We start from the raw sequence: 21,040 nt of genomic DNA, 5'->3' as shown, positions 1-21,040 counted from the left end.
TCATTTTAAAAGTGTTTTAAGATCATCTTTGATGGTCATCATGAGTAAATCATAGATGTTTTCATGTGTTTTCCAAACGGTGGAAAACATGACTTGCAGTTTCTTATTGCAGAACAAACCAGCTTTTTGGAAAATACATTTGTGTCAAAATGGGTTAAATAAATAAATGTAGAATAGAGAAAACTTTTTCTACTTCGAATGACTCATCCAAGCTATAGGTTAGTCCAACATCAGCCCAGCCCATTAGTCAATGGAGTGACTGTGTATAAGCAGTAAAAGTACTCTGCTCCCTCCTCGCGCCGGGATGTTACATTTAGACGCCTGCTGTCACTCAAGCAGAGCCTTCTTTGATTCCTCGGGGCCCCGGACTGCAGGTCAGGAGCCAAAGTGATCGCGGAGCAGCTTCACATCATCACACGAAAACTCTGCAGAAGGTCGCGCACTCTTGACGACTCCTGGAGCGTTGCTAAGATTCCAGGTTAACATGATCGTACGAAATGTGGCGAGCAGACCAGAGCATCTGCAGGACATTTCTGTCGACCCGTCTTTACCTTTCATCAGGAGCGACAGGAAGTTGACCAGCAATGATACATACTTTGAATGCTTGCGAGACAAGAACATGCACTTTATTAAATACTTGAATTAAATGTTGATTTATTAATGATAGATTCATAGAACTAAAAACATTCCTGGTCAAACAACCATCACAAGAGAATAAGTTAAAATGGGAAAAGCAGAAAATATATATTTTATATAAAAGTTAATACGAATTTCCTCAGTTATCGTGAGATACTTTTAAAGATGATATTTTGCTCAGACCAACTGTCATTTATGAAAGCTGAAGGGATAACATGTAAAACCAGTTGAGAATGTCAAAATATTAAAGCAGTCGAAGTACTTCTATGTATTGACACAATACAAAATATTAGTATTTTCCATGAATAGATCTTTATTTCAGGGCTTTTATCAAGTCCAAATATGTCACTCACCGAGGGACAGAGACGTCTGCACCAGACACAGGACCATCACACTCACGAATACTATCCGTCCCATTTTCATTCATGCAATATTATTTCTTCAGTTATCGTGAGATACTTTTAAAGATTATATTTTGCTCAGACCAACTGTCTTTTATGAAAGCTGAAGTTATAAAATGTGAAAACCAGTTTAAAATGTCAAAATATTAAAGCGGTCGAAGAATTTCTATGTATCGACACGCAACAAAATATACAGTATATTCCCTTAATAGATTTACATTTCACAGCTTTTATCAAGTCCAAATATGTCACTCACCGAGGGACAGAGACGTCTGCACCAGACACAGGACCACCACACAGCCAAATACTATCCGTCCCAGCATTGTGGACCTGGAGAAAAAAACTGTTCTGGGAGCGAACGATGGTCAGGAGTAGGAACGGTTCTGTGCCTGAGAGGGTGTAATATACACTCTGGTCTGAGGCGCTCCTCCTCTCACCATCTTTTGACCCCCCCCCCCCCCCTCTTTCAACATTGGAGACAGTCAATGAAGACACAGCTAAGAGAGTCATTAGTCTTTTTAAGTACATTGACACTTGCAGGGCAAAGAGTTGGATCCATGATGGACAGTGACTAATGATCTCTAGACTGACAGATGAAGACGATGGTTTTAAAATAAAAACTATAAAGAATGGTTGAAAGGAAAAACATTTCGCAAGTCTAATCTAATAATACCTTTAACTTTATGAAGTAAAATACATCAAAAAGTTTCACATTTCCTTATTTTTAATGAAGAGTTCTTTTGGATGATTAAATAATTGGTTTAACACATTGGTCCACAATCCCCAGAGCCATGGACCGGCATTGACCCACGAGCCATTTGATACCAGGCCGCACTTTCTGTTGTGTTGATTATATTAACGGCCTGAAAGACTTTTAATTCAGAAAGAAAGTTTTGACTCTCAGTCATCATAACAAAAATGGGTAAAGATGTGAAAAGAAAAACAAACTCCATGTTGGACCATCTTTGCAGAGAAAACAGCCTGGGACTACTGATGAAATGTACTTAATGTTTCCGTTTTAATACACGTGTTAATTATATATATTTGTTGATAAATTATAGTTTAGTTAATTATATGTTTTAAACAGACCAGTCTGTTGAAAAAAAAGCCAAAATTTAACCAGACCGAGGTGCAAGAAGAGTTGAGGACCACTGTTTTGATAAACAGCCACCACTAGCAGAGTTGTTTCTCACTGTTCAGAGCTTTAATGTTGATCCCTGGTGTGTGTCAAAGTGATAAATGTCTATACTATATCATCATGGTCTACCAGGCTGGGAAGATTACGATACTGCAGGTTAAATACACATTAAGTAAAATTTACAATGGTACTTTTGATTAGAGGTTTTGTAGTTAGTTTTATATACGATAATATATGGAACATTAAAAACTAAACAAGGCTTATCACTGGAACACAGTTTATAAATCCAGCACCAACGAAAGCAGAGGTTAGATTTATGTTATATGCGAAACATTAGATATTATAGATCAGAACCTAAAAACCACAATTAAAAATATATACATTTCAGAATGATATTCTTGATCTAGCAAGCTCTCCAAAAAGTATTTAAACACAGTTTCATGAATCAAAAACTGTTGAAGGGAATAAATCCTTTGAACAATCGGAAACTAGATGTTTTCAACGTCAGGAACTTCTTTTTAAGCAGAGGTTTTAAGGGAACTTAAAAAAAAAAAATGGTGCTTTTGATAATACAAGGACAACCATTGTGGTTTAACCATCTTCACCACCACAAGTATTCATTTAAAGGTTTGTCTCCATGGTGACGGTTGTCGCCCCTTTTACTTCCAGGGGGAAAAAAAAAAGGGGTAAACTGGAAATATATCTCACCCTTAACTTAGATTCCTCACCTAAAGTCAAAATCCTCTTCTTATAGGGTCAAGGAGAGGTTGACGGTTCACCTCCCGTCTCTGTCAGACCTCTCACATACTTGGCTGCTCCAACTCCCTCAGCAACACATCTACAACTGATCACAACTTTTACGATGCTATACGTTAACTCGGTATCCCTTTATCTACTGTATGACCGTAACTATAGAATACAACTCTATATTCTGGTCAGGGGGGAAATCCACTACGAATTGAGGTGAACAAATATCTACACAATGTACTAGGCAACCATAGTTCAAAGGCTACTTTTCATCTTTTCAATCCAGTGAGCAACATACTTTTAAAGTTAGTTGGGAATCTAGGCTATAAATCATGGCAAAGCCATATTTGACTTTCTACAACATGCCAGCGATGTGTGTTCTACCCAGACTTCTCAAACATCGACAAACAATGATGAATCTTCTTGGTTACCGTTTAAAAACAAAGAACTGGTCAAATTATCAGGTGGTGTCTGAGACAGAGGTACTGGATAGCAAGTCGTATCTGAAGAATAAGTAGTGTGCAGAAAATAATATTTCAACCATTTGTTGAACTAATGGATTACTGGCAAGATAACGCATAACACAGATGATTGCTACAGACACCAAATCTAGTTTATAATGGCTAAATATGGCTCACTTATCAAAAGTATGTTTTCCAGCAGACAAGGGAAAATAAAAACCCAATAAAAGTACTGGTTCATATGGTTTAGGCATCGGTCATGATTTAGAAAGGGACTTCAAGAAGTTATATTGAAATAAAATGCATTACGGATACAACCAAATGTGTGCCGATAATTCTTATAATCAGAAGACTACGAATTAAACCACCATTCAAGGACACTACTTGAAGTTTTCAGTTCCAAGTGACCAAGCTAGAATTATCCATATTTAATTTTAACGGTATTTTACTTGAAGCAAACATTGTAACCAACTTTACTACAGAATATAACAGTAGTTGTTTTCACAAGGAAGTGAAAACAGTCACCTCATGGTAACCATTTTCTATTATACTACATTTGTCCCATTTGCAACAAGATAAGTAGTTTCAAAGAGGGTTTGTCACGAATTGAAATCGTTAGACGGTACGTCAGATTTCAACTAGCTTAAAAGTAAAATGCATTTAAGAACTCCAACACGTGATGTTAGGAGACAAGGTTGCGACTCCATTGAGCAGGTGAAACATGTTCAGCTTTCTCACGTTAAATCATCAGTAACTGACAAGATAAAAGGTCATTGTTCTGAGCAGCATCGTGACATCCAAGTGACGTTCCTCTCTGAACATCACCTCCAACTTTGCTTTCATTTCCTCTGCAGGAATGTCACACTCTGCTGTCCCAGCATCGCAGACTTAAGAAGTCCACGAAGCATTTGTCGCATGAAAACGTTTTTAAATAAGAGAAGTAAAAACTATTGAGCAGTTTTTTTTTATTTATATTGCAAGTGCTCTTCAAGGGTGCAATTTAAATTATTCCTGTTTCCAGACAAATACAATAAATAAAATTTCTATACAACTGAAAACATTTAAGATGGAAGATTACATCAATACAAGTATTGCTACAAATCTATACACGCATCAAGTGTTTTTACAACAAAAAAAAGAAATGCATGGGCCATGCCATCCTTAAGTGGTCATGATAAACAAATGCAATGGTTCGGCTGTACAATGAAGATTTTCTCTTGGTCACCAACACTGACACTCGCGAGAAGGAGTGATTTTTGTAAATTGACAGGTTTGTACGTTTACTCAAGCGATACTCAAGTCTTCAGTCCGACTGTCGCGGAGCAACAGATGCTTTCCCAGGGATAAAACTGAATTTGTGACTTCAACCCAGCATGGAGACCAGAGGAAATGAACAAATAAAAAAGGGAAACAGTATTTGGGATGTGCAAAATGTGAGGGGAGGAGGGAATGGATGAAAAAATAAAAAAGTATTTTACAAAGTTCATGTACAGAGTTGCCCCAATAACTCATGGGAACATGATCAGCTGAACGTCTCTCATACAATCGTCCACATTAAGACGGCAGAGCCAGAATCCCTGTGGAAGACCTGGAGACAGAAGCGAAGAGATTACCCGAGATCCTTTTTAAAAAAAACAATGGATGGACGTCACTTACTCCATGTTGCTCTTCAGCTGATGGACAGTACGTTTGTCCAGGTACCGGCAGAAGAGCGTGAGCAGGTTGGACGGCAAGAGCAGTGGTTCTACGAGCGAACACTTGGACAGTTGTCCAGCGACCTGGAATATTGTATCGGTCCTGGAACAAGAAATGGTTAAGAGCAGAGGTGGTGAATCAATCCAGTCAAAAGACAGATGGAATGAAGCCTCAAAATGATGGGAAAACAAGTTCTTACTAAATAACATTTACTTATTTGGTAATTTACTAAAACAGAATCCACAAGTGTTTAAGCAGATACTTTAGTATAGAAGTTCAGAGGGACAGAAAGGAAAAACATTAAAATAAGGCTTGCAAAATTTGATTTTCTTTTAATTGACTGAATTAATAAGTAAATGATTGGTCATATTTAAAATCCAAATAACTGTAGAAAATTGTGAAACTGTCCATTTCTTACAACTTTTTTTTTATATATATATATTAGTTTTACTCTATATTCCAGTGGCTCTCAGGAGGTCAAAGAGACACACTTTGCACAAGTGTGTTTTAGAGAAATACAAGTCGTTTTGAAACAAGGAATCTCACCAGGACTCAAAGTCCCCGATGCTGGGCTCCAGAGGAACACCCGAGGACAGCAACTTCTCGCCTTGGGACAGCAGGGCGTACAGCAGAGACAACCCAAACTGAAGAAGAGTCAAACATTCAGGAGGACAACGATAAAAAGATAAGGATCGAACCAGACCTTGTTCTGACAAGCCAGGCTGAGGCTCTCATAATTCTCATTCGAGGTCAGATCCTTCAGGATCTTGATCAGCTGACTGAACGACAGGGATCCGATCACATTCCTCAGTGGAGGGTAAAGCACAGGAAGGGCCTAAGAAGGAGGGAGAATAACATTTAACATCAATAAAATCAGGCTCATTGCAAATAGAATCTGAAATATTAACCAGAAAACAAAGTACAACAGTTTTACTTATGACAGTCAAGAGTAAATCTATAAATTAAAAAAACTTGATGGGGGGGGGAAAAAAATAAATAAAAATGTACCTCGTCTGTGTCACTGTCCATCAGCAATGGTAGGTTCAACGTCACAACTCGCAAGATTATTTGTGCAGATGCAGGTTTCAAGAAAGGACAGAGTCTTGCAATTAGTTTTTTGCCTTTTGACACCAGCAGGAACGGAAGGAACTCCCCTTCGGAATCTCTAGTCGACACAGAATATGCAAGTAAATAATTTGGAGACACCGAGTGTACACATGTAGACCTACAGTGCATCATAGTTTTGCATCTGCGAGTAGATGTCCTCCACTTTCCTCTGCGTCTTCTCTTTTAACCGCCTTTCTTCTGCAAGGACAGTCGTCTTCACCCTTTCGGTCTCTTCGACCTCCAACAGCACCATGAACAACTGTAAACAAGTGAGAACCAGTAGAACATGAAGCCAACAATGTTACATTTACACATTCAGACGGTGGCTACGTCAGAATGTTGACGTCCAAATTGAACAACAGGCTAAACATGACGTGGGTGTTGGTGCTGCTGAGTGGCAGTAATAGAGGAGATCATGACCTCAAAGGTGATTTTTGAGGCTGGTGGAGGAAATCCATATCAAGACCCTTTATAAAAAGGTACTTTCCAAATGACATGGTTTTTTTACATAATGAAAAAAATACCTTTTCTATTTTGCCAAGGACATCCAACCGTTGCTGTTTGGTATCCTTTTGATCCTAAATTGAACAAGTGCTAGTTTAAAAAAAGTCCACAGAATTGATCAACTGCACGTTTGCCACATTAACCTCCACTGGACTGTGAGCTTGAACCGCGTGAACAGCACCGATAGCTCGGCGAGGAGAGTAACATGTCGACACTGCAACTTGACCGAGGGAGCCTTCGATGTGAACGACTGAAGAGAAAAATCAAAGCTCGTGAGAATTCTACAATCTCTACTCACAGCTGGAGGTGAATCAGGAATGCTTTTTATAAAACCTGGTGTGTAGGAGTCGGTCTTGGTGATATATGGTGTTGTGAGCTTTTGAGGTTCCCTCTTGCCCCGAACACCCAACTCCTCCTCAGCAATCTTCAGCTCCATACGCCTGTAGTATTCCTGCAACACATACAGTCACAAAAGGAAGCACACATCAATCACAGAACACTTGAGACGTCAACATACCTGGTAGTAATAGTCCTCCAGATATGGATTCTCACTCTGTAGCTGAATCATCTGAAGGCGAGTGATCCACTCCTTTTCCTTGGCAGTCATCAGGTTACAATAAGGATCCCAAACCTCTGCTTTTCTGTGGATCAATCCATGCCTCGTTCAAGTCGCTTAAAGATAATCATTCAAGGTGTAGTCGCACCCACCTTTGGAAAAAGCTCTGTTTTTGACTGAGTAAGCGCTTGTGCTGTGGGTGGAGTTGTGTGACTGGACCTGGATATCTGCAAACAAAATACATTTGATTAAAATATATAAAAATAACTTAAAGATCATGTTTTTGGAAATATACTGCTCACATGACACCCATAAATGAGCATATGGCATTCATAATGATCACATAAACCCTAAGATTTAGTTAAATAAATTAAAAATATCCATGTTCAACCATGTCTGATGAGGGTAAATTGCTAGTATGTGAGCAGCAAAATCAGATAAATCTGTGAGCCTTAAACCACTTGTCAATCTAAAGGACTGAATGCAGGTCACACACACTTCATCTGATTAAATAATAACAGGGTGCTTTACACAAAAGCAGAAATTAAAAAAATATTTATAATGATACATATGGCCTCCAAAGAAAGAACTTCATTCATGTCCAGCCAGGATAAAGTACTACCAATTTCTTTTAGCACACAAAAGCTATACATTGAGATCTCTGCTAGGATACAAATCCCAATGAGTCATCAGGCCAACATCGTGTTTCAATGGCTTCTCATAAGGACATGCAGTGACAAAAACACGGTTAAAGAAAACCTGTGAGGCCGTCACGCACCTGAACTGCTGCACTGGATTTGACTGTGGGCTGTTGTAGTGGGCCGGCCTGGGCGAATTGGCACCAAAGCGAAGCATCATTTTTGGAGGCAGGGACCGTGGAGTTGTCGGACAGGAAAGGTTTGAAGGATACAAAAAGTTCCTGTTCTACCTCAGGAAAAAAAAAAAAAGAAGAATTGGAAGTCTCTTTTGAGGAAAGAAATGCTCCTCAACGAAGTGAAAAACCTGATAGTGCTGCTGTGGGGTCAGATGCTGGCGTGAGAAGAGAGGGGACTCAGGCAGAAAAGTTGAATTCACCTGCAGGGAAAATGAAAACAATTGAATGGAAAAAGTATACTTGAGCCCAGAGCAGCAATAACAGGGGCCAAATGATTTAAGTTGGCTAACGGATTCATTCATGACTTCTCTGCATTTTTGCGGCCCTCTAGAGGTCAAAGGGCCACATGTGTCCTCCGGGCCACACTCGGGTCTGGCCTAGAGGTCGACTGCATGATAACTTCTGTGCACCTCATGTGAAAGATGGGCGAAAGAAAAACATGGAAGGCCTAAAAATCAGTTAACAGGTGATTATGGACATCATTCAAAAAAACCTTGGAACATTTCTCGACATCATGAAAACCTACATTTTATCTTCAGTCTTAGTGGTGAGTTTTAGTCATGACTGTCCAAATTAAACCAATCAGTAGAGAAAGTACCAAAAGTTATGTTGAAATGCTGCCTATTGTTGCTTTGATTATAAGCAGCAAGACATCCCAGTAGCAGTCAGGATCATTACCTGAGCGGGGTCTCTTTGTCCAAACAGCCTCCGTGAGTAGAGACCTCTAGGCCCCCCTCTCCGACCCCCTGGTGAAGGGTAGTTCATGTCCGAGAAGTTGGTGCGATGCTGCCCCCTGCCTCTGTGCCCGTCAATCACACAAACGATGGCACTGTCCTGAGAAACAGAATTAGAAAAAAATATAATAATAATGGAATCATTGTGAAAGATGACCAGCCATGATCAGAACCTGAAGAATAGATCCTGACTCTTTTCTGTTCTCTCTGTATGATGGTTCCACCCACTGAAGTGTGACAAAGCCTTAGTTCAGGAGATTGAATAAAAGGAAACGAAAAGGACGACAAGAAGAAAAGTGACTTGCGTTCTCATCTTCAAATGTATTGCGGTACGAAGCGTTCCCGTAGTCCACAATGGCACTGTCAAGACTCTGGGAATTAAGAGATGGATGAGCTAGGAATTCAAAAAACAAAATCCTCAGAATCACCTTGAGACTCGGTCGCCCCTCCACCATCCTCACCACGGCCGGATCTTCAAACATCTGGCCTCGGTCCAGCCCGCTCCTCCTGACCCTACCCCGGCCCCTCTCGAACACTGGAGGCCGGGCGAAATACTGCACCCTCGCTTTGGGAGGGGAGGGGGTGCTCTGGATAGGTGGGGGTTTATCCTCTTCTAGGAACGACGGTGGTGGAGAGGTCAAAGGTGGAGGTTCCCCAAACTGAAGGAGACCCTCAGCAGGCTCTTCAGTGGTTCCATTCACATCTAGAATCATTTGTACACATCTCAGATAGATTTATCAGGATTCAGTACACAATAAGATACTCAAAAACATGTTTGTTTATGATACAAACTGGAAAAAAACGAAACATTTTTCTATCCGTCCTCATGAACCAACAAGTGACTTGGTTTGTTCAGCAGCTGATCAATCCACCCACCCATCCCGAATGTCTCGTCGTTGTAGACGTTAATGTCCTCGTCTTCCTCAGCCATGGCCTGTAGAAGGTCACAGTCCACGTTCATCTCCTCCTCGCCGTCGCTCCACTCCGCCCCATTCTCCGGCCACTGAAGTGGGGAATCCTTCTCCGGCACCTGTGGGTCGAGATACCCTTTTAACTGCTCAAATGTTTTGAAGAATGATTTAAAAATGACATGAACTCACTAATGGTTAGCAAGAAATATTTACAGCAAGAAAATAAATGTTACCTGTAAAATGTAAACTAATAAATAATACGAAATAAACAGTTTGAAAAATATCCATTCTTTTTAAGTTCTACACAAATATTAATTCTAGTTGATATGTTAGAAGAAAAAAAAAAGTTTTAACATGCTAATTTTATTCCCAGTGTCAGAGTTTAACCTCATAAAATAATGCCACAATATAAAGAAAAGTTTATTAAAAGATTTCGTTATTTCTCAATCTCCCCCATTTATAATCACGATATAGAATATTGAACTGGTGTGACCTCATGACCACGTGGCCCCTGCTCCTCAGAGACCAGAGCGCCTCAAACTAGCTTCTATTTTTCTTTTTTTTTAAGGGAAAACTAAACGAACGAACCTGTTGTTGCTCTGGATCCTCCATCGTATGTTTTGTTGCTGTTTTCTCTCTGTGCGCTCAGACACGGTGACTCTGGTCGAGGCTCGTGTTCATCCAACTGTCGTGAAGAGACTCGTCACAGTTTAATTGAACTCACCTGTGTGTGTACCTGAGCATCACGACTGCTTTCTACGCGAGCATGGGAGAATTTATTTTATTTTCTTTCGTTTCGAACCAGAGTGTACTTAGTTGCAGCAAGATACGTGCGTAAGGTATCTTTATTTTTTTTAAATTAATTTGCGAACATTTTTTTAACCATAGCTCAGAAGCGACCTCTGCTGGGCAAAGCTGAAAACGACATTTCATTTTCAGTAGTATTTTAAATATCATGATGTAAAATCACATTATTTTCTATTTAAATAGGTTTAAACATTGTTTTAGAATTTCTATTAAAATTTAAAACGATATTTTTAATTCATAGTCATTTCCAAGAGAGATAAAACACACAAAAAAACCAATATTTTATTTATAATAAAATAAATAAGGAAAAAGGAAAATATGGGCATTTAGCTCGTTCCTAAACTTGTGTTTTCTCTATTTTGTTTCCCAGCAAATGGATATTGATTAAAAAGAATCAGAGAACACTTGTGGCTCACAGATAGGGTCGATGATGGGACAGGTGGAAAAGCATGATCATATAAATGAGTCGCTCACATTAAAATATCAAACTACGATAAACAAAGTGACATTTTTTATTTTGTGACGTTCGTTTGGAATGTGCACATGAGTGAAAAAATAATCCATGATAAACGTACATCTTCATTTGTTTTGCTGGGCATAGCAAAGCAGGTAAACAACTACATAGAAGTGCCATAGCAGTTACAAGTTCAAGCTCAGAAACGTAAAGCAAATATATTAAAGGGGTTTTTCCTCGGACAACAACAAAAGCCCTCAACGAAAAAAGAGGATTTCTTTGTCACTACCTTTGGCAAAAATATTTTAACTTCAAAATTCAAATTGAATCAATTCTGTGTGGAACATATTTTCCCACACAGTTAAGTCTTTGGTGTTGTAGCATACGTGCTTTCAGATAGAACCCAATAGGAAGTAGAATGCATTGTTTAACCTGCTGGCAGGAAAAGCTAAGAGAGACCAGCTCCTCCCTCGTTCCCAGAGTTAATACAAAAACAGAAGAAAAAAAAAAGCATCAAATTGCAAGTTTCCTTCGCTCGGGTCGCTAACCGAAAAGTTTAATAAAGCACGGGTGGCAGTAGGGTTTGTTCTCTTGCTCTTTGAAACAACCTTTGCTCAAAGGTTTAAGGCAGAAGTGACACACGAGATGGTGGGGGTGGAACTTGGCCCCCATGGCGGTGACACAGCGTCCCAGGATGGGTTGCTGACAGGCCTGACACATGCTGCCCCGGGACTGGTGGTAGTGGGCCTCGCACAGCGGCTTCCCCTCGTGCTCGAAGAAGCTGCCATTGATGAAGGGACTGTGGCACTCCTGCGGGAACAAATCAGAGTTCCTCAGCCATATGCGCTCGTCGTGTCCGTCAATTTTCGGCTTCCCAGTCAACCCAACAGAGAAGAATATAGTGAGTTTGGTATTGAGATATGTTCTTTTATTTAATGAATGAACAGTATTTTATACTTCTTTTTTTTTTCGCCTTTTCCTTCACAGTTTATTGAACACTGTAAACGATAAGTTGAGAAAGTTTTACCGTTAAAGAAATTTGAATAAATATTTTGTTAATATACTAATATGTAGTGAAAATTGTCTTTTTAGTGTCATGTTTTAAGTGCTATATGTCGCCAAATTGTCCGAATGAAGTGATGAATTAATGTATATTCATCTTAAACATCTAAATAGGTTTTTATTTGTTCAGGCTTTTCCTTGATTTTCTGGAACTCCTGTTGTGTTATCAGTTTTATCTTGACCTTTAAAGTATATATTTTATTGAATATTGTTTTGATTGTTTAAGCGCTTTGTGACCCTGGTCTAGAAAAGCGCTATATAAATAAAAATTACTTACTTACTTACTTATATTCTTACAAGTGTTTAGTTAATCATCAGATGTCTTAATATTTATATATTTATTTTCAATGTTTATGAGTGTGTAGGGTGATATTAGACCAGCCTGTGCATTTTCTCAGCTATGATTGAGAATTGTTTAGTGTTGTTTCTGACTGTTGAGTTTCGTCCTGTAGATGGAGCTATTTGTACGACTTGTGTAATGTTAAATATTTTCATTTAATTTGTAATACTGTAGCCTGCACACAGTTCATTGAACTCTATGAACAAGTGATCTTGGACCAGTCTGTGCAGATTATTTTTGTTTTATCATTTTTCCAGAAATTAAAAAAAAGAACGGACAAACACTTCATGTTTATGGCATCCGTCGCACCAGGTTATCGAGCGACACTCACCCTGCACACGAAACACTGAGGGTGCCAGAGAGAGTTGAGCGCAGAGATGTAGTTTTCCAGGATGGGTTGACTGCAGCCTTGGCAGCGGGAGGCGAACAGAGTCAGGAAGCACTGCTGACAGTACTGCTGGCCCTCGCGGTCGTGAAAACCTAAAACATCACGTTCAAACACACGCTTCTTAGATACATGTCAATCATCTTTAGGTGGTTACCACATGTGATCCTTTACCTTCGTCTCCAAATGTGCGGCTGCATTTTACGCAGCAGAAACACTCCGGGTGCCAGTTCTTGTCCAGGGCAGTGACCATTTTCTACCACGAAAGCAACAAGAGAAGTTCAGACAACGTGTTAAACTAACGCGTGCACGAGAGTCTTACATTGAGAATGGGCTTGTTGCAGTTTGCGCAGTGAGGCGAGAAGAGAGTGAAGTAGTCGGACTCGCAGTACGGACGACCGTCCTTCTCGAAAAAGTTGCGACTGCCCAGTTCTGTCTCACACTCCGTGCACACGAAGTGCTCTGGATGCCAGACTTTCCCCAGAGCTGTTACCACCTGCACAGAGAAGGTTGGACAAAAGAAGAGTATTGTTCAAGATCAACTCATAACAGATGATCACAAACACATAAGACCCATCAAAACAATATCGTTGACATGTGTATCAATTGAACTGTTAGCTAACATGCTAACAGAGCTTTTATCCTTTTTCTAGAATCAAGTTGTCAGTCACCTGTCCGACTACTGGCTTCTGGCAGGCCGAGCAGTTCCCCTTGGACGATGTTTGGACTCCTTGTCGGCTCAGGTCCGACTGCAGAAGTCCCAGCATACTGTCCAGGGAGCCGCCGGGTGCTGGTTGAGGAGGAGCGACGGGATGCTGTGGTGCCGGAGCCGCCGGTGCCGCCGGTGCCAGAGATGCCACTGATGCCACTGGAGCCACTGATGCCACCGGAGAAACTGGAGAAACTGGCAGCGCTGGCTGGAGAAGAAATCATTATATTGTATTTAATCACCAAAAACTTTCTGAATTATAGAATCTATAGATCGAAGAAAAACAATATTTAATACAATTATTTAAACACATTTATTTATTAAAGAAATAAAATAAAACATTTGTTTTTTACTTTGTTTATGACTCCTATCTGAAATGTTGAATATATATTATAATATGTTATGGTTTAACGTTTGACTGGAAGTAATTCTGTGAAAAAACGCTAACGTCTGAAACACAGATTACAAAGAAATCATTTAAAAACCACATTCTGAGTTCACGCTCATTATTCACCTTGTAAAATTAAATGAAACTTTAAAGCCGTTACATCTTCCCTCAAGCTATTTGTGTGCCGCTCAAAGGCTAATCTCTGTCTCTCGGCCAAGTCTGGTGACTGGTGTTAACCATCAGGCATGTGCTCGCGGTGAAGCGATCCAGCACAAGATATCCCGCAGGAGTGAGAGTGAGAGCGAAGAACAACTTACCGTGCTCTGCACCCGGAAATCTGAGAGAGAAGCCATCAGTTTGTCCAACTCCAGCGTGGCAGAGGTCGCAGAAGGCTTCGAAGAGCTGAGACAAGAGAAGACAACGACCTCCAATGAAACTCACATTCAGTGCTTAGGTTAGCAAACTCTCCCAAGTTACTTGTGACACAATGTATGATTGAGTTTCACATTTTAAGAGCAGGACATGTGGATTTCTTTTTTTTATAGCAGGTTAATTCCAAAGTATGTAGTAAATAAGTAAGTCAGTAAGTCGTTTTTATTTGTATAGCGCTTTTCCAGACCAGGGTCACAAACCGCTTAAACAATCGAAACAATATTCAATAAAGTATATACTTTAAAGGGCAAGATAATTATTGTTGTCATGCATCATAACTGTACTTCAGCATTTTACTCAACTCTTGTTGGCCAGTTTATTATATAAAAATTACATAAATAAATAAAATAAAATATATGATGTTAAAAAAGAAAACAAAGACATGAACTAAACTTCTATTTCCCCATAATAATAGTCATTTTTAAAAGTAAGTAAGTAATTTTTTATATAGCGCTTTTCCAGACCAGGGTCACAAAGCGCTTAAACAATCAAAACAATAATCAATAAAGTATATACTTTAAAGGTCAAGATAAAACTGATAACACAACAGGAGTTCCAGAAAATCAAGGAAAAGCCTGAACAAATAAAAATGTCTTAAGCTGTTAAAAGGTAATTCCACTTAAATATTCAAGTAACAAGACAATCGATGATAAAAAAAATGCAATATGAATCATTGGAACATGACAGAGATAACATTTCACTTAACAGCTTTAATTTAAAATATATGATTTTTACTTGGAGGAGGGTCTCTCCTTGTCCTTGATCTTGTCCCTCTCATCCTTCTTGGAAGAAGGGAACTGAGCCAGGATCTCATCTGAAAACGGGGTAATTTCTTTAACACACAGTCCAGGTTACAACGGATATCGTGAGAGCAAAAAGGCGCAGACCTGTGATGTTGAACTGTGTTGCGTTCAGTTCCTGCAGCAGGTGGTCCAGCTCACTCAGACCTCCACCCAACAAGGACGAGGAGAAGGCTGGAGGAGGGTCTGCTGTGCGAGGAGATCGCGGTTTACACACTGTGCTGTGAGGAAGCCAAGGAAACAGTTATTGTAGGTATTTCCACATTCTTAATTGGAGGCCACTCATATATATATGAATAATAATAATTATCTTTGAACATGTGGAGATAAACGAACGATCTACCTGTATAATTTGTCGGGGTTTGGACTCTGAGTGGACTTCATGGCTGCGGAAACCGTCTGACAGAAACACGCAATAACCAGAATTTACACCAACAGTAATACAGAGCAAACATTGGCCGAGACAAAGCGTTGATGCCGACCTGCTGGGGCGTGTAGGCTGGTGGCGGCGGCCGGGATTCCCCAGTATTCACGACCACATTTTCGTTTTCAGGCGGAGGATCGGAGGTGAGGAGGACGGGACAGCGAGCCAGAGGAGAGCCGGTGTTCTCCAGGTCAGCGAGGAGAGCATCTGTAGGGAGGTGATGGACATTCAGCCGACACGTGGCTTAGGACGGAAGGATGGAAGGTATGAAGGAATGTCTTGGTAAGAAGGTAGGTGGATGGAAGGGGTGTCAACGTTTACTATTTTATCTACACGTGTAGTCGAGGGTTGTAACCGTCTTGTAACCGGTTACACACAGTTGCACCATCTATCCACTAGAACAGACTTGGGGGCCACATGCGGCCCTTTGACTGTATTTATTCGGCCCTCGTATATTCAAAGTATGATCATGTATAAATGGTTCTAATGCATTAACAAATGTAATTTGGATTTATTATTCATTTACATTTCAACATAACACTCATTTTCTTTTTGTGCGTAATTTTTTCGAGTATATATTAATCCCTTAAAAAAAAAAGTATAAATTAGTTGAAGAAATGTTTTGAAAAAAACTCATCCATACAAGAATAAAATTGCAGCTTAATTAGATTTTTTCGTCTTTATTTTTGCTTGACGGCCCCTTACAACATTCACAGAATTTAATGTGGCCCTTGAAGAATTATATTTGCCCAACCCTGCACTAGAGGGTTCTCCATTCAAACACCTACTAATCCCATTAGAGCAAAGCCCTTCCAGTAGTTACCAGACAAGAACTATTTATTATTCCAACTAGGTACTTATTTATAGCCAACAAAACAGATGCATAACATAACTTAATTTACGGTATTTCTCGGCGCACTTAAAGCCATTCTAATGAATCCTCAGTGCACCTTATAAACCTTATTTGTCGATTCTTGTGTATGAATAAAATCGTTGTACTTTTCATATCTGTTAACGATGATATATAAAAGATGTAAGTTGTCAAAGTCTCAAAACTTTATTGACATCCCAGGTTATCCCATCCCCGTCTAGTCCCAACATCACGTGACCAAAACACACTTCACTCATTGGTCAACAGCGGCTCTGCGTCTCTTGAAGGCCAGTTTAAACTGGAGAACAATGAACACGGAGAAGGAGAGAAAATATCTTAATTATTATTTTTATGTATAATCAATCGTATTGCTGTGTATTGGAAAAACAATACCTGAAGGAGACCTTCTGAGGGATCAATAAAGTTCTACCTAACCTAACCTAACCTAAAAATAATGGTTATAGATTTTTTTTTTTTTAAGTTTATGATTTGATATCCGTGTAACTGTTTACACATGTAGACGTTGACACCCCTGGTAGGTAGGTACGAGACAGTTAGGAAGGAAGGTGGGTAGTCATTACTGTAGGTGCCTAGTAGGTAGTTATGTACTCAGTATGTAGGTAACTGGACGGTAAGTAGGTATGAAGGTAGACAGTACATAGGTGGCTAGGTAGGGTGGCCAATAGTTTGTACTGTAGGTAGGTTGGTGGGGTTAGGGTGGTAGGAAGTAGTATTTTAGCCAGAGAGTAGCTAGATAGGCAGGCAGGTAGGCAGGCAGTACTATAGGTAGGTAGGTAGGGACGAGGTAGGTGGGTAGTAGTGAGTAAAAGCATGTAGCAGGGGCTAAAGCTAAAGGGCTGGAGTTGTGATATTTTGACGTCTTATTCAATCACAGGTGTCAAACTGGTCCAGAAAAGGGCCGAGACGGTGCAGGTTTTGGATCCAACCAGTCAAGCACATATAGTTGAACCAATCAGGCGTCTGGAGACACTAATCAATTAATTGTCAGTCAGGGGTTGCTTGTTTAAGCCGACGCCTGATTGGTTAACTCATGTGTGCTTGACTGGTTGGAACAAAAACCTGCACCACCCTGGCCCTTTTCTGGACCAGTTTGACACCCCTTAATCTAAATGGATAGAGGCAAAGATTGGTAAGTTTTTCTTAATTTCTTTTTGCAGAATCTCCTACAATACTTTTGTCTTTGTATTATTTTGACAAGGTTATGGACTTGAAGATCCAGTTGGAGGAGACAAACAAAGAGAAGTCATGAAACATAAACATCTTCACAGGGTGTAAAGAAGAATGACTGAGTTATGGGGGACACAGATAGAAACGTTGACATGTACGTACCAAAGACAACAATACGAGGACTGAGAGGGTAGTTAAGTGTCTCAGGCACTCCTGAGGAGAGACGCACAGTAGCAGCAGCAAGTCAGCCTCAGCATCAGACAAGACATGCAGCAACTGGACAGGACAGTCAGAACTCAAGTCACTCAAACCCATGACAGAATAATGGTGAGACATAATACAGCGGAGAGGAAGCAAAGGAGGAAGAGTGTTTGGCAACTGATATTTAATTCCAACCCCCCCTCCCCTCCCACCCGTCACTCCACGCTGAGATGGAAACTGTCCAGATACTGACATCATTGTGGCCGACCAAGTTCCAGATCTAAAATAATCCAGTTCAAAGCCTGAAACTAAACATGAAACAGTGACTGTATCCATCACAGAAATATGTTACTATTCATGAGGCTTTTACAATAATTGATGTTCAGAGACTTGTGGTTGTAATAATAATTATTCTTACGATGATTTATTAATAAAGCTAAAAACATGCAATTAAATTACACAGATGTGTTCTAAAAATTACATATATAAATATAATTTATCACATTATATCTAGAAAAGATGATTAAATGCTTGATTATAATGGGATACAAGGTGTATTTGTGTTTTTTATAGTTGTTTTATTAATTTGAAATGATATACAGTAAATATACCTTTTGTAGTAGAACCACCATAAATGAAAAAATATAGAAGTGAAGCATAATATTTTTGAAATAAATTTGACAATAGATGATATAATTCAACACTCGGAGGGTACTATTGTGGATATTGTCATCCATAAAACCATCTTGTTGGACATCAAAGAACCTTCCTGACTTCCTTCCTTCTCTCAATAAACAAAGAAGAAGTTCAACTCTGGAGCATCTTCCGGGTGACTGAGCGTCTCACTATCATCTCAAAAGAAAGATGGATCCAAACACAAAACAGAGCTTTATAATAATTCATAAAAGAACCTTTTGTATTGTTTTTGTTTCATATTTCTTCATCCAATAAATCCACAAACATATTGATTAGATGAAAGTCAAGTTGTCTACACACAGTAGATCATATCCGTGAATAGTTTTTTTCTGTTAGATACTTTCTCTGCATAACTTTTAAATAACTTTCTCCCAGTTTTACCTTCACCCTGACATTAGTTATGGTAAAGAAACTGACTCGTACGCCAACAAAGAGGGGAGTCTGGGCGTCAATGTGTTTCTTTTAAAACAGTAAATATACTATAACATGTACTTTCCCTACATATGTGGCATTGTTTCTGTTACAAACACTTATGGTTCCCATGACTACTCCTGCCGATGGTGAGCGAGGACGACGAATGATACGCTTCTACTTCAGTGTCATATCTCAGTGACCACTTCAGCTCCGGATGATTCACATAAAGAGCATGTTTGCAAGAGCCGAGTGTCTCCTGCTCGACCGCCGCACACACATCCATTCACACACTCCGCTGCTCTTATAAGGAGGTAAACTTCTCTCAGTGGGAATTATGACCATATTTAGAGCTTCACGTCGACTTTGTTTGTCTTGGCCCAACGCCTGCAGAACAAGTGGTCGCCCTCGGAGCCAAGCGCATAAAAGTTTAAAAAGTGTTGTACAACAGTGTTTGGTGTCCTAAACATGGCCACTGTCTGACTCATGCGGGCTCTCGTTCTGTGCAATTTAATCCAGATGTGCTTCACTCTTTCCCCTTTTTACTGCCTAATAAGCCTAAATGCCACATTTGCAACTGCTCCAGTTGGTGAAAAACACAAGGCTGTGTTAAACAGGTACCGGTGGTGAACGCTTTTTTTGTTTTCTTTGTGGTTTTTGAAAACAGCGGTTCTTTTTTTTGGGGCTATTTTAGGTCCCTAGAATTGTAACAGGGGGAGAGGGGGGGGGGGGGTACAACCAGAACCTCTTTCTCCTCTCTGATTGGTCAACACAGAGGTCAACCGAGAATCCTCTGTAATGTAATTTGCGAAAAAGGCTTTATTGAATTAACAGGGAGGCGTGTTGAGCCCACCCACAGATAATGGACTATCACAGTGTTTTGATGGAAAAAAAAAAATCTCTTTGTGAATGAGATGTTGAGAGTCTAGTGACACTCAAGCATCATGTTTCTGTAAAGAGGACCCCCCCCCACACCCCCTTCATATCGACCAGACATGGCAGATATCTTGGATCCTAAGCCCCCCTCCTCCACCTCCTCCTCGGAGATCCCCACTGTTAGAATCCCCCTCACTCACCCAGGTCCTCCATGGTGGTCTCTTCCGCCGGTCAGGAGGTCGTGATCATTGGAGAAGTTGTGCAGGAGGCGTCTGTGTACAGTTGCTGGCGCTATTGTCTGCTCCTCAATAACTTCTTGTACACCGTTATCCGCCTACGGAGGAGGAGGAGGAGGAGGAGGAGGAGGAGGAAGAGCAGGAGGGTGGGCGTCCCGTTTATTTTTTCCTTTTTTTTTTTTTCCTTCTTTCCTCCAGCAGTCTCTTCCTGTGCTGCGAGCCAGACGGCGCTCAGACCGGAGGAAGAGGCGTAGTTGAAGAAAATGTGGTCGCGAACCCGCATTCCCATGACACGTGACGTCACCCGCTTTTCCCGGTCCTTATTTGGGATATTTTCAGCTGATGTTTATCGTTTCGACTGATGTTTTATCATCCGATTGAGTCACAAAAAATGACACGAGGGGAGGAAGTGATGAAACATGCGCACAACGCTCGCACCAAATAAGTGACTTTTTATTTTATTTCTTTAAACGTATTTAACTCAAATTATAGTGTAAAATAAGATAACGCAGGTATGTTTTATTTAAAGCTGTTAATCACGAAGATAAATTCCATCAATTACATTTTATTCAACTAAATAGTTAAAAATACATTGTTGATAACGATACTTTGGTACCGATCCTTCTTCCAATTACCTTCAGCAGCAGAGGTCAAAGGTCACGTTGATATGATGGCAAGTAGGTGAGGAAGTGAAAGAATCATTCACAACGGTGACTTTATAAATTGGTACATTTAAATGTTAAAAAATAATAGTTAAAAGGGATTAGAAAGCCAAAGTAATACAAATGAAAGGATCAGTAGAAATTTAACAAAAACCCCATTCCTGTCAAAAATCGTGATGAGTTACTTTGATTTCTTTCAATTCACAGACACAGTAACACTCTTGGACAAGAAGAAAGTTGCTTTGACTCTACAATACGATACATTTTTGGACTAAACATAAAGAATGTCTCCTCCAGGATCAATAAAGTATCCATCTATCCAAGTAAGGATAAT

The 21,040-nt window shown here is 39.9% G+C and overlaps 2 protein-coding genes across 3 annotated transcripts; both read right to left on the bottom strand.

Moving 5' to 3' along the window:
• Nucleotides 1–4,605: 4,605 nt before the first annotated feature.
• On the bottom strand, nucleotides 4,606–10,423 carry patl2 (PAT1 homolog 2). Its single transcript, XM_087793425.1, has 19 exons — nucleotides 10,353–10,423; nucleotides 9,730–9,883; nucleotides 9,282–9,556; nucleotides 9,159–9,224; nucleotides 9,027–9,080; nucleotides 8,798–8,953; nucleotides 8,248–8,319; nucleotides 8,024–8,169; nucleotides 7,398–7,472; nucleotides 7,207–7,330; nucleotides 7,023–7,140; nucleotides 6,833–6,939; nucleotides 6,710–6,763; nucleotides 6,308–6,444; nucleotides 6,087–6,243; nucleotides 5,782–5,913; nucleotides 5,625–5,722; nucleotides 5,040–5,180; nucleotides 4,606–4,971 (listed from the first exon to the last, which is right to left on the bottom strand). The coding sequence occupies exons 1-19, from the start codon at nucleotides 10,374–10,376 to the stop codon at nucleotides 4,938–4,940; spliced, it is 2,124 nt and encodes a 707-aa protein (XP_087649551.1). The 5' UTR covers nucleotides 10,377–10,423; the 3' UTR covers nucleotides 4,606–4,937.
• A 636-nt stretch (nucleotides 10,424–11,059) lies between these two features.
• Nucleotides 11,060–20,320, bottom strand: LOC148077467 (transforming growth factor beta-1-induced transcript 1 protein-like). Of its 2 annotated transcripts, XM_087794119.1 has the most exons (12): nucleotides 20,009–20,320; nucleotides 17,787–17,837; nucleotides 15,624–15,772; nucleotides 15,485–15,540; nucleotides 15,229–15,362; nucleotides 15,077–15,155; nucleotides 14,227–14,311; nucleotides 13,484–13,729; nucleotides 13,135–13,308; nucleotides 12,987–13,068; nucleotides 12,759–12,907; nucleotides 11,060–11,835 (listed from the first exon to the last, which is right to left on the bottom strand). In XM_087794119.1, the coding sequence occupies exons 1-12, from the start codon at nucleotides 20,019–20,021 to the stop codon at nucleotides 11,569–11,571; spliced, it is 1,485 nt and encodes a 494-aa protein (XP_087650245.1). In that variant the 5' UTR covers nucleotides 20,022–20,320; the 3' UTR covers nucleotides 11,060–11,568. The 2 variants fall into 2 exon arrangements, with proteins under 2 accessions (XP_087650245.1, XP_087650246.1); XM_087794120.1 differs by lacking the exon at nucleotides 17,787–17,837 and having other exon boundaries at nucleotides 11,061–11,835; nucleotides 20,009–20,318.
• Between the last annotated feature and the right edge of the window lie 720 nt (nucleotides 20,321–21,040).

The sequence above is a fragment of the Callionymus lyra genome, chromosome 6 (assembly GCF_982586985.1).
Source record: "Callionymus lyra chromosome 6, fCalLyr1.hap1.1, whole genome shotgun sequence".
NCBI classification, from domain to species: Eukaryota; Metazoa; Chordata; class Actinopteri; order Syngnathiformes; family Callionymidae; genus Callionymus; species Callionymus lyra.
The sequence above is the reverse complement of the archived record's forward strand: the minus strand, read 5'-3'. Positions and strand labels throughout refer to the sequence as shown.

Coding starts and splice junctions, on each gene's coding strand:
- patl2 (XM_087793425.1), bottom strand. CDS start 10,376: ATGGAGGATCCAGAGCAACAACAG. Junction 7,141..7,206: donor TGGAGGACTATTACTACCAG/GTATGTTGACGT, acceptor TATGTGTTGCAG/GAATACTACAGGCGTATGGA. Junction 6,244..6,307: donor ATGCAAAACTATGATGCACT/GTAGGTCTACAT, acceptor TGTGTCGACTAG/AGATTCCGAAGGGGAGTTCC.
- LOC148077467 (XM_087794119.1), bottom strand. Junction 14,312..15,076: donor AAGGAGAGACCCTCCTCCAA/GTAAAAATCATA, acceptor CTCTTGTCTCAG/CTCTTCGAAGCCTTCTGCGA. Junction 12,908..12,986: donor CCGCACATTTGGAGACGAAG/GTAAAGGATCAC, acceptor GTGATGTTTTAG/GTTTTCACGACCGCGAGGGC.